At 44.3% G+C, this 12,421-nt stretch overlaps 1 protein-coding gene across 2 annotated transcripts in view; it reads right to left on the bottom strand.

The window, feature by feature from the left end:
* The window catches only part of LOC102242526 (zinc finger protein 660), a 33,036-nt gene that overhangs the window by 20,310 nt on the left and 305 nt on the right, over positions 1-12,421 (bottom strand). Inside the window, exons 2-6 of one of the 2 annotated variants that reach the window (XM_014530294.1) lie at positions 9,504-10,020; positions 4,591-4,756; positions 3,083-3,174; positions 1,898-2,024; positions 91-828 (exon numbers count right to left, since the gene is read on the bottom strand). In XM_014530294.1, coding sequence (XP_014385780.1) covers positions 91-828; positions 1,898-2,024; positions 3,083-3,174; positions 4,591-4,756; positions 9,504-9,902 — 1,522 coding nt within the window. In that variant the 5' untranslated portion in view covers positions 9,903-10,020. The remainder of the gene's footprint in view (positions 1-90; positions 829-1,897; positions 2,025-3,082; positions 3,175-4,590; positions 4,757-9,503; positions 10,021-12,421) is intronic. The other variant, XM_014530296.1, reaches the window with a different exon arrangement.

Genomic DNA, 12,421 nt, shown 5'->3' with positions numbered 1-12,421 from the left:
TCTCTCCAGTGTGAATTCTCTGATGGTCAATAAGATCTCTTTTAGAAGATAAACCTTTCCCACAGTCGTTGCACTTGTAGGGTTTCTTACCAGTGTGAAGTAACTGATGTCGGAGAAGACATGCATTCTGAGAAAAGGCTGCTCCACACTTAATGCATTCATAAGGCTTCTCCCCAGTATGGGTTCTTAGGTGGTCATAGAGTGTGTAACTCGCACTGTAAGCTTTTCCACATTCATTACATTTATACGGTTTCTCTCCATTGTGGAATCTCTGGTGTTGAATGAGATTGGACATGTGCCTATAGGTTTTTTCACACTTGCTGCATTCATAGGGCTTTTCCCCTGTGTGGGTTCTGAGATGAGCCGTGAGCTGAGAGGTTTGCCTGAAGGCCTTGCCACACTCATTACATACAAAGGGTTTCTCTCCAGTGTGGATTCTCTGATGGTTAATGAGGTGTGTACTCGTATTGAAAGCTCTGTCACATTCATCACATTGATATAATTTCTGTGCCTTCAAAACTTGATATTCTGTAGGACTACAGGACAGATTCTTATGTTCCCCAAGATCCTTATACTCATCACATCCATCTTCTGTAGATTTGTTTTTATCCTCACATGTTCTTTCCAAGAAATCACTTTCCAGTCTGCTCCCTTCCTCCTCTGAGGGTTGTGCTTCTAGCTTCATTAAAGCATCTTCACAGGCATTTCCAGCTTCTGGTCCCTCAGGTACCACCCCATGCAGGCCTCCTGATGTCCCATCAGATGACTCTGTTTCTTCAGAAATTTCCTGCTTTGGAGGCAACTCTGAATTTTCCATCCGAGTCTCAACTGATGCCAAAAGAAAGAAGAAAAAAGCATTTCTTATCCCATTGAGGAAAAAGAATCATCAGGAGTCTATTTACCGGAAAAAGCCTTCACATAAGGAATGAGGTAACAAACTGAGAACAAGAGAAAAAAATCAGAAATAGCTCAAATTTTTCTTCGTGGACAAAAGACAAAGAGGGGAAAGGTCAGTGGAGGAAGATGGATGAAGATCTATCAGGACAGAGAGATGTTGAACCAGCACAGTCAAGTGAGGAGAAAAATTGAAAGGCCAGAGACCAAAGCTGAAATGATGCGTGGGGAGAAGCCAAGCCTTTAGGAGCCACAGCAACCAGAAAGCATGAGGGAACAAAGTCTAATTGAGGAGGAGCCATGAGGGGAGAAAAGATTCAGAGTGAAAACAATGGATATCAGTGGGAGGATATGTAGGGAGACAGTTGTGTTATCCTAATTCAACAACGTAGTGTAAAAATTCATTTTCTTGCCCTAACTGGTATGGCTCAGTGGATAGAGCTTCGGCCTGCGGACTGAAGGGTCCCAGGTTCAATTCCGGTCAAGGGCATGTACCTGGGTTGTGGGCACATCCCCAGTAGGAGGTGTGCAGGAGATAGTTAATCAATGTTTCTCTCTCATCGATGTTTCTAACTCTGTATCCCTCTCCCTTCCTCTCTGTAAAAAAATCAATAAAATATGTATTTTAAAAATATATATATATTTCCTTTTGTTGCTGAGGCTCCCAGGCTCCTCAGTCTCAATGAGGCCCTGCTTTCCAAAGTCTGGTCTAGCTGGTCAGTTTGTACAGGTTTCAAATAACGTAACTCATCACTTACAATAACTTGAGTGGCTCTCTAATCGTTATAAATACAAACTCTAACTAAATCACCCTAGCTCAATCCATTATGAAGTAAAGAGAATGTTGACAACTGTTAACGCTGGGTGATGGGCACAGAGAGGTTCATTATATTGTTCTGTTTTGTCTATGCTGTAATTTTTCATAATAGTCTAAAAAGAAAAAATTTAGCAAAAAAAATGTGAAGGATGCAGATGCTAAGTTACCAGGGCACAGAATCATTACCCAGTGAGGCCATGCTACAGTTGGTTTCCAGCATGATGTTCTGGTACGGGGCTCTCTGACTCAGTGATGGATCTTCCCACTTCTGTTCAGTGTAGTCCACAGACAGGAACTTGTACACTGCAGACCCCTGCAATGACAAGCTTCTATTGCTCAGAGACAGTCCCACCCTGAAGGGCGGAGTCATCAGAGATACCAAGAGCACAGGGTAAGGGCCCTGGTGGGCAAAGAGGTGAAGCAGGGAGAAGCTAGGACACATCTAAAAAGACAAGTACAGGTCCAGAGAGAGTCCATGAACTCAATAGGTGGCACCAAGCTGGTGCTCCAAGGGAAGCAAGAAGGTTGGAAGCCAGAGGAGCAATCTCAGAATGATCCAGTGCCCCTGAGATAAGCTCTAGCTCAGTGGTTCCCAACTTTTTTTTTTTGCCATGCTCCACGTAAGCATCTCTAAAATCCTGATGCCCACCCTGTGACATATAATTCTTATTATTCAAAAAGTGAACTCTTTTTCATATGGAGGAAGCCTAAAATAAAAGGCCATTAACTTGGTCTAAACAAGCTTCCAAAGAACATGGCATCCATGAAAGAGAAAATCAAAAGAACGAACGGACAGTTGAAGTACTGATGAAGAAATCACTAAGAAATTGTTAAAAAAAAAAAATAATAATATGAAGTGATATGAAAAAATAGCAGCCCTAGCCAGTATGGCTCAGTGGATAGAGCGGACAGAAGGATCCCGGGTTCAATTCTGGTCAAAGGCACATGCCTTGGTTGCAGGTGCCTCCCTAGCCTGGGCCCTAGTTGGGGCACATGCAGGTGGCAACCATCAATGTGTTTCTCTCACATTGATATTTCTCTGTCTGTCCCTCTCTCTTCCAATCTCTCTAAAATCAATGGAAAAATATCCTCAGGTGAGGATTAAAAAAAAAAAAAAGCAAATAAAGTTTTAAAACATATACAAGAGAACTGCAATGCGTAAATATGTCACAACACATATTTATATACTGTATATGAAGCCCCTGGAACCGTAAGAAATGCAAAAAATTCAGTTAATAACTCATTCTCAAATTGTCCCCTCCTTAAAAATCAAATTGCCTGCTTGTGGGGCGTGGGGAACCACACTCTAGCTACCGGTATTCTGGGCCTCAGACTCAGGAACTCACAAAAGATAGACAGAACCAAGCTCACCTGGGGCCTGACCATCTGAAGCACAGTTTCTGCTGCTTGGTCTCCTATGTTCCTCACTTGGGGAAGGGCAGACACTGGGGAAGCACAATGAGCTGAAGGAGGAAAGAAATCTATGAGTGGACAAGCCCTGCCCTTGGCTTTAATAAGGTCAGTATCCCACTGAGTGGATTCAAGAGGACCCAGGCAACTCCAGTTTCTCATCCCTTGTCCATACAGGCGTTATCCTAACTGTGCTGTGAATTTTCCAAGGAGAGTGCAGTAGCAGGACCCTGGTCAAATTGAAAACTGGTCTCCCAGCCCTCACTCTCTTCAACCTCTCCTAAGGAAGCTATACTTCTGACAACTTCCTCTCCACATGACTCCCCTAGCACCAGCCTCACCGATTTCCCCCTCAGATCTCTGGCCCCCCCATTCTCTTCCTTCTCTGCCCTCTCATTTGGACACTCCAGAGGCTCAGACCGTAGTGCTTTTCTTTTCTCTCTGTCAGAGATCTCACCAACTCTCACTGTTCTAATTATGCTCTTAAGTTCTCGGTTCTTTCCTAGACCCCTTTCACAAGCTTCCAGTTGCTTGGACATTTCATTTGCTGCCCCACAATTCTTAAGTTCAGTATCTCAAATGCGTGTTCTTACCATCTTCCTTTCCTAACTTAAGTTCTGTCAATGATTCCAGACACTGTCCAAAACCCTTTAATTGCCCCTCTTCTCCCTTACCCCATGGATTTTTCCTTCACAATGCCTGTCGCATCTATCACTTTCCACTCCATTCACCTCACATCTAATTTCCTACACTGGCCTCCTACTAAAGCTTCCCACCACTGGTCCACCCTTTGGATCAGTAGTGCTTACATGTGCCAGAGTAATTGTCCTGAACTTCTTACCCTTAACTCTAAGGCCTTGTACAAACAGACCCTAGGCTCTCAAATGCAGTCCTCCTTGACCCTACCTCAACAGGGTCCAAGGATTAACTACTTAAGAGTCTTTGTTGATATTCTCTTCTAGGTGTCCACCACCCATTTCCACCCTTAAAATTTCTCCTTGATTTTTCACTATCCAATACCACTGCTACCTCCTCCATGAAGCATCCATCTCCTACCCACCCCAGCTCACCATTAACAATATCCACATGATCTTGCTTACAATTAACAATGTCCACATTGCTCATTTGTGATGGCATCAGATGCCTGAGGACAGATATCACTCATGTCTCTTATGAGGTTTTCTCTTACACTATGACTGACTCTCTGCCTAGTAGGTAACTAAATGGCTCTTTGAAAGCAGTGACACTATACTATATATCTCTGCTGCCAACAGTGCCTTTGCCATGACAAAAACTTGCTAAATACATTAATGATTAAAGAATAAGCAAAAGGGAACAGAAAGTCACTAGGGAAGGAAGACAGAGGACAGGGCAATGAGGGATTCCAATAAGGTGGAGACGTGGAGATGAAGGAAAAGTGATTCCAGAAGAGAGGTGTGACTAGACACTAGAGCTGGAGAGGCAAGTACCGGAGTGCCCATTGGGGAGGCAGTATGCCCCTGGGTCATGAGGAGGCTCCAGGTGGGCTCCAGGGGCTGAACCGTTACTGAGTGAAGTAGAAAGAGATTCCTCTGTTGCACTCAAGGCTGTCATCTCCTCCAAATGCATTTCCTGTTTCTGTGCTGGAGCTGAAACCTAGAGACAAGGAAATACAATCAGGTTCAAGAGACCATCCTTGAAGGTACAGAATCCAAAACCTCTAAGAAGCATACCAAGAAAGCAAGCCAGGGAAAGGAAAGCCAGAGTCTCTTTCCAGACCCACCAGTACAGCCTGCTAGGGGAAGCAACCGTCTAAGCAGGATCTGCAGCTTGTAATCCTCATCCTTCTGTTGACCTTCCTGCTAGAAGCTCGAAGACCAGATTATATAACCACTTTCCCTCTGTGTCAGTTCCTCAGACACAAATTGCGTTCAGAATCATCTAGGAAAAGGAGGCAGGGGAGCAATTCAGTACACTCCCGAGGACCTAAGCCTATAGAAGAGCCCAAACGAAGTACCAGAAAATTAAAGAATGATAGCTGTGTATATCTGTATATGCACAAATAATGCGACTGAGGCTGAAAGCTGAGGCAATATCCCAAAACAGTGGCTGACAAACCTCAAAAGAGCTTTTCCAATTTCTCTCAGCAAAAGTGTCTCCTCTTCAGAGAAACCATCCCTGACCACACTGACAAAGCAAGGACAGTCACTCTCCAATTACCTGATTATATTTTCTATTGCATATATTAATCTCTCTATTACCTTATTTACACATTTATTGTATATGTCTCCCCCAATGAAATATAAGCTTTTTGTCTTGACCACTAGTTCCTAGAACAATGCTGGGCCCAACATTGGTGCTCAATTAATAATATTTGCTGGCTGATTTCCTCTTGATATTTTGCTACGGGTTTTTAGGGTTATCTGCAAACTGTTTTCAATAGGGTCTACATCTCCTCAATAATTTATATTAAAGTCAAACAGGATCAGATAACATCAATTTTTAGAGACTTTGAGAATATCTCAAAGCATAGACCTTTTCTTTCTAACCGTTGCTGTTTTCATCAAATCAGCTCCTCACAATCGCATGATTACTACTTTTACCAGCATCTAAATAAATCACACTTATAAGCTCATTCACTCTGCATATACATAGTACATCAGAAGGAGAAAATAACTGCTCCTTCGATAAACCATACTGGACTTGCCCAATTGGGTTACATCTGCTGATGGGAGGGAACTTGCTTCTTTATTATATATCTCTCCAGTGTAGTGGTGGGACCAGGAGGTTCCCTGGGGTCTGTGGTGACCAGGGTCTGCACTGGGCAGATCTTATAAATGGGAGTTACAGTTCTCTTTAAAAGAACATATATGTTTTTATTGATTTTAGAGAGTGAGTAAGAGAGAGAAACATCGATGGGAGAGAATCAACAACAACTGGCTGCCTCCTGCATGCCCCCTACTGGGGATCGAGCCTGCAACCCAGCACATGCCCTTACCGGGAATCAAACTGGTGATCTCTTGGTGCATGGTTCAAAGCTCAACCACTGAGCCACAATAGCTGGGCGGGAGTTACAGTTCTTAAATAAAGCAGCTCTGGGAACTGCCAGAAGATGGACCTTAATTGCACTGTGACAACAAAACCTTGTAATTCACTAGCAATTAAATCCTGGCACACTTCCTATTCATTATCTAGGACTCATAGATTTCCTTTCCTCACAGGCATGCAATCCCCATTCCAATTTTCATTCTAAGATGGCATTCCACAGCAAGACACTAGGGGAAAGCTAGGGACTCAGAACCTAGGGAGCTGGAAAAGTCTAGTTCCCACACTTGGTGGTAATCAACAATAATCACACTTTGTCTAAGTCTCAGGGACAAAGGGAACATCTACTAGTTCTTTCATCTTAGATGAGTCAATTAACCTCTCTGTGCTCATATCATTTGTCAAATGGAGATAATGATTACTATTTTCATATTTTATAAGCCTGCTAGGAGCTAAAATAAAAGGATATAAAAGCATTTTTCAAGTTGCACGATTCTGAACCCTCGAAGGACACCTTTTCAACCCTTTCCAGCCCCACTGTGCACACACGCACCTGCTCCCTCCTGCTAAGTAGACTTACTCTGATCTGCCCTGACATTCCTTAACTGCCCCATGCCAAACTGCCATGAGAAAGCTTGTTTATTCATTTAGCCATAAATACATATTATGAGCCTGTGCTAGGAGAGACAGCCCTGCTCTCGTGTCTTTTTTTGGTTAATCCTCATCTGAGGATTTTTAGAGACAGTTAAAGGGAGGGAGAGGGAGAGAGACACACACTGACTAGCTGCTTCCTGCATGCACCCCTACGGGGTCAGGGATTGAACCTACAACCTAGGTACATGCCCTTGCCTGGGAATCAAATCCAAGACCCGTCGGTGCGTGGGCTGACACTCCAACCACTGAGCACACCAGCCAGGGCACTGCTCTCTTGTCTTCACATCAGAAAGCTGATAATAGTGGCAGAGTAAGAAATGGAATCCAAAGACCCCACTCCTAGGTTCAAATGCCCTATCAACTGTTAGTCACTCTCTTTGGTTTGTGACTCAGTCACTTTTTTAAAAAAAATTATTTGTATTGATTTCAGAGAGGAAGGGAGAGGGAGAGAGATAGAAACATCAATGATGAGAGAATCATTAAACGGCTGCCTCCTACAAGCCGCACACTGGGGATCAAGCCTGCAGCCCAAGCATGTGCCCTGACCCGGAATCCAGCCGTGAATTCCACTGAGCCATAGTGGTTGGACCTCAGTCTCCTTTTTCTGAGGCTCCCTGGATAAAAAAGATGGAGTTTTTTGTTTTTCTATTTAGCCAAGAATCAGATTTAGTGTGTAAAGACCAATGAACTCAGAAATGAGACTGGTGGGTGCAGCCAAGGAAGGTCAGCTGGAGATGAAAAGGGCCCAGGTCTGCACGGGATGCACTTTAGGCTACAAAGATTGAGTTTTAATAGAGGGAGCATTTTCTTCTGCTTAAAGCGAAAGAAGTGAGGAACTAGGAAAATTTTTCTTCCACCCTCCTCACTAAATGGCACTCTAAACAGTTCTTTAGCCATTTGTCTTTGCCCATGGTTGGGCCTACTTGCTCTCTAGACCTCAGTGGTGGTTGATTTATTTCTGTGTGTTTGTTTACACAAGGAAATACTGGTTGACAATGGATTTAATAATGCCAAATGGGCATTGGCTAATACTCTTTGAAAAAGATTTAGTCCTAGGATCCAATCAACTGGAAGTGATTCCCTAGGCATAGGTATGTGATGATTTTTTTAAAAGCACTGAATAAAAGTATGTTATGGTATTTGGGAAATTTTATTTATTATTTTTTCCTGGTAAACTGCAAAGGAGTAAACACAGAGGAGACCCTAATTCACCCAGTTCAGTTGCAAGGGAGCAATCTGAGACTCATCTGAAGGAACTGACCTATTCATAGTGTGGTCTTTTGATGCGTCTATTTAGCATTAATCTAGGTGTTGCTGTGAAGGTATTTTGTACATGTGATTAAAGTCCATAATCGGGTCGAAACCGGTTTGGCTTAGTGGATAGAGCATCAGCCTGCGGACTGAAAGGTCCCAGGTTCGATTCCGGTCAAGGGCATGTACCTTGGTTGCGGGCACATCCCCAGTAGGGAGTGTGCAGGAGGCAGCTGATCGATGTTTCTCTCTCATTGATGTTTCTAACTCTCTCTCTCTCTCTCTCCCTTCCTCTCTGTAAAAAATCAATAAAATATTAAAAATAAATAAATAAATAAAGTCCATAATCGGTTTACTTTAGTATCCTAGATAATTTGGATGGGCCTGACTTAATCAGTCAGAGGCCTAAAATTCAGAACTGATGGTCCCACTGAAGAAATTGTGCCTGGGGATAGCAGCTTCAGCCTGTGCCTGAGAGTTTCAGCTAGCCCTTCCAGTTGGCCCGCCCTACAGATTTCAGACTTGCCTTGCTAACTCCCATAATCACGCAAACCACTTTCTATCAATAATATAAATATGTATATAAATACGTAAAATAATTTTCTACTGGTTTTTCTTCTTTGGCTGAACCCTGGCTGATATAAACGGTCACTGAGTGAGTTAGCTCCGTGGTCCTAGAAGCCAGATTTCTCCCTGTTATCACACTTTTGACTCTCCAGCTTTTCCTCTAATCCAGCGGTTTTCAACCTGTGGGTCAAGACCCTTTCATAGGGGTCATCTAAGACCATCAGAAAACACATATATAATTATATATTGTTTTTGTGATTAATCACTATGCTTTAATTATGTTCAATTTGTAACAATGAAATTGGGGGTTTCGGCATTAGGAAGGTTGAGAACCACTGCATCTGAATTACCTTGCCTTTAAATTTGAGAGATCCGAGGAAAATAGGAAAAATTGAAATTAGAGGTAAAGAGGCAAAAAGACCCTCATTGGGTTTGGAAAGCTAGAAAAGGAAAAAATGTTTATGAAGCCCCAAATGTCACCTCTCATAAGGAACCTAAAAGGCAGGAAGAGAGAGAATTGACTCTGAGAAGTCTGAGGAAGGGAGTAATGAGAACTTCTCAAATGAGGACCCATGTTATCAGCACACCTGAGGTTTACCTCTGCTCACCATGTTCCCACATTCTAACCAATGTGCAGATCCTCTGCCTGCCCGGAGTGCTGTGTGGATCTCCAGGCTGGAGCTGAGCTCATAAAACACTATTTGACAATGTGATTCACAGCTTGGCTGCAACCTGCATTTCTGCTTATGGCTTGGAGCATAAAGAGAAGTGCATGACTGGCTCAGGAATCCTAAGAGCAAACCAGACTAGAGCCTAAGGAATGGAGAATGCCTATTCCCAAGCTAACCTAAGCATTAGAGAATGGTTCTAGATGCCAACTACTCACCTTTCCTGATCCACTGAGGTGTCTCTGGAAATCCTCCACCACGGCCACGGCTTCCTCGCCACTCTCAGGGTGGTGCAGCTGCACCCAGGTCCGGAGCTGGCTGGGCAGGATGCTCAGGAACTGCTCCAGCACCAGCAGCTCCAGGATCTGCTCCTTGGTGTGCACCTCTGGCATCAGCCACCTGTGGCAGAGCTCCCGAAGCCGGCTCAGTGCCTCCTGGGGCCCAGACATCTCATGGTAATACAACTGCCTGAAGTGTAGCCGGAAAATTTCACAAACAGGAAGGTGGTTCTTTTGGAGGCTGCAGCCTTGCCCCCAGGTCTGGCTTCCTGGCTCCTGCTTCTGGAGCACAGCACTCCCGGGGATGAGACCTAAAGTTTCCCTGCCTGGGGTGGCCATTGTGACCCCAAGGAGAAGCTTGTTCCAGCAGCAGTTTGTCTGATTAAAATGATGGTCTATAATTCAGGTCCCAGGAGCTGTTTTTCAAAGTTGGGATGTAGGGTGAGGGGAGTGTCACCTACAGAAACATAAGAGAGAAATCAAAGTCCTCGGAGTGTTCAGCCCCAGGCTGATAACAGACCCTCCACATTTAAAAAGCAAAGTTCCATGCCGTAACCGGTTTGGCTCAGTGGATAGAGCGTCGGCCTGCAGACTGAAAGGTCCCGGGTTTGATTCCGGTCAAGGGCATGTACCTTGGTTGCGGGCACATCTCCAGTAGGGAATGTGCAGGAGGCAGCTGATCAATGTTTCTCTCTCATCGATGTTTCTAACTCTCTATCTCTCTCCCTTCCTCTCTGTAAAAAAATCAATAAAATATATTTAAAAATAAACAAACAAACAAACAAATAAATAAAAAGCAAAGCTCCAGAAAAAAAAGAGAGTGAGCACACACCGGGGCAATTAAAGCATCTTTCCAAGTGACTTACCTTCTTAAACTTTCAGTGGCTCCCTAGAAGATAAAACCTAAATATCTATACCTTGCACTCTCGGCCCTTCACAACAGTCTTAGACCTCTGTTCTAGCCACACTCTCTACCACTCTTCCCAAGGTACCCAGTCTAGAAAGATAACAATGATCTTCAAATGTGGGAAATGCAAGATGATTCAAAGGGTACATAACACTAAGTTGTTATTTAACTCATATTTAGTGCATGTTTTATAATGTGCATTAAATTTGTAAAATAGCACATATCTTTAACTTACAAATAAACCTATGTTGGAAGTGTATGCTCAACACTCTTCTACTCTTTTCTATTGAGCTAGAAATGCACAATAAAGGTGGGACTAAAGTTCTAGAGACACAGCTAAAATGCTCTTTCCCTGTTTGGATTTTTCTTCTTTTCTGCTTTTAAAAAAAATGTTTTTATTGATTTTAGAGAGGAAGGAAAAGGGATAGAGAAAAACATCGAGAGAGAATTGACTGGCTGCCTCCTGCATGCCCCCTACTGGGGATCAAGCCCACAATCTGGGCATGTGCCCTGACCGAGACTTAGGGTGAGCTCCTGACTCAGGGGTTGCTGCTAAACTACGGGGCCACACCGGCTGGGCTTCCTTTCAACTATTGAAAAACTCCTACTCATTTGTCAAGACCCAAATGACATTTTCTCTTGAAGGCTTTCCTGACTGCCTCATACAGGAAGTGGGCTGGCAGCCTCCTTCTCTGACCTCTCACTATAACACTACTTTAACTAGTTTATATACAACCCGACACACCCTCCAAACTGCTGGATGGCCATCAAAGGAAAAGAACCTGATGGAGTCAGACGATGTCAGACCTTTTCTGTCCTGGCCAGTGTGGCTCAGTTGGTTGGACACTGTCCTGTAGACTGAGGGGTCGTGGGTATGATTCCTAGTCAGGCACATGACTGGGTTGTGGGATTCAAATTCCCGAGGTGGTCGGTGCATACGGCTGGTATGGGAGGCAACTGATTGATGTTTCTCTCTCACATCGATGTTTCTTTCTCTAAAGTCAATGAAAGAATATCCTCTGGTGAGGATTGAAAAACAAAACAAAACACGCCCTGGCTGGTTTGGCTCAGTGGCTAGAGCAGCCGTGGGCAAACAAAACACACACACACACACACACACACACACACACACACACACACAAAGATCTTTTTCTCCTTAATCTACCTTCCCTAGACAACCTTCCTGATCTTGATCTGCCCAGGCTTAAGTGTGGTTATTGCCTCAGTGAGGACACAGTACCTTTTTCATTCAAACTTCTACTAAAGCAGTTCTCCTATTTTGGGGTTTACATGGCTGTCTCCCCCACTTTCTGGGTGGACTCAGAGGGCAGGGCTGGTTTCCAGTCATCTTTGCACATGTGTGTACATGGCACACAGAAACACGTTTGGTAAACGAATGAATGTGGTTCATTTAACTAATACTGAAATAGGGGGGAAACTTTTATTCAGTTTATATAGGGTGAAACTTTGAAAATCAGCACTCTAGTGGTAAGGAGGGCATCTGTGCTCTGCTTCCAATTCCAATTCTGCAACTGGGTACCCTGGGCAAGCTACTTCTCTCTAGGTCTCAATTTCTTTATAAACGACGAAAATAACCTGTGAGCTCTGGGAGCCCACACATATTTAAGGCATGGCCATTTCCCACTTCCGTTACTGTTCCGAACGCTCATCTGGATTTCTGCGGGTCCAAGTCACACGCCACGTTTGAAATCCCGGCGGCGTCTGACCCAGGGGAAAGCTGGGGAAACGCCTATCTGCACTTTGCGCTCGACCAGGCGCCTGCGACGCCGCTCCCCGGGCCACGTCTGCCCTGTTCATCGCTGCATCCGCAGGGCCCGGCTCCATGTCGGGCACAGCTGGTCAGGGAATGCGACAAAGAGGAGGCTGCTTCCGAGCGCCACAGGGATGGTACCGCCGGCCGCGGGGGCGAAGCGTGGGCCTGGCCAGCGTG

The sequence above is a fragment of the Myotis brandtii genome, unplaced genomic scaffold, assembly GCF_000412655.1.
Source record: "Myotis brandtii unplaced genomic scaffold, ASM41265v1 scaffold731, whole genome shotgun sequence".
NCBI lineage: Eukaryota > Metazoa > Chordata > Mammalia > Chiroptera > Vespertilionidae > Myotis > Myotis brandtii.
The sequence above is the reverse complement of the archived record's forward strand: the minus strand, read 5'-3'. Positions and strand labels throughout refer to the sequence as shown.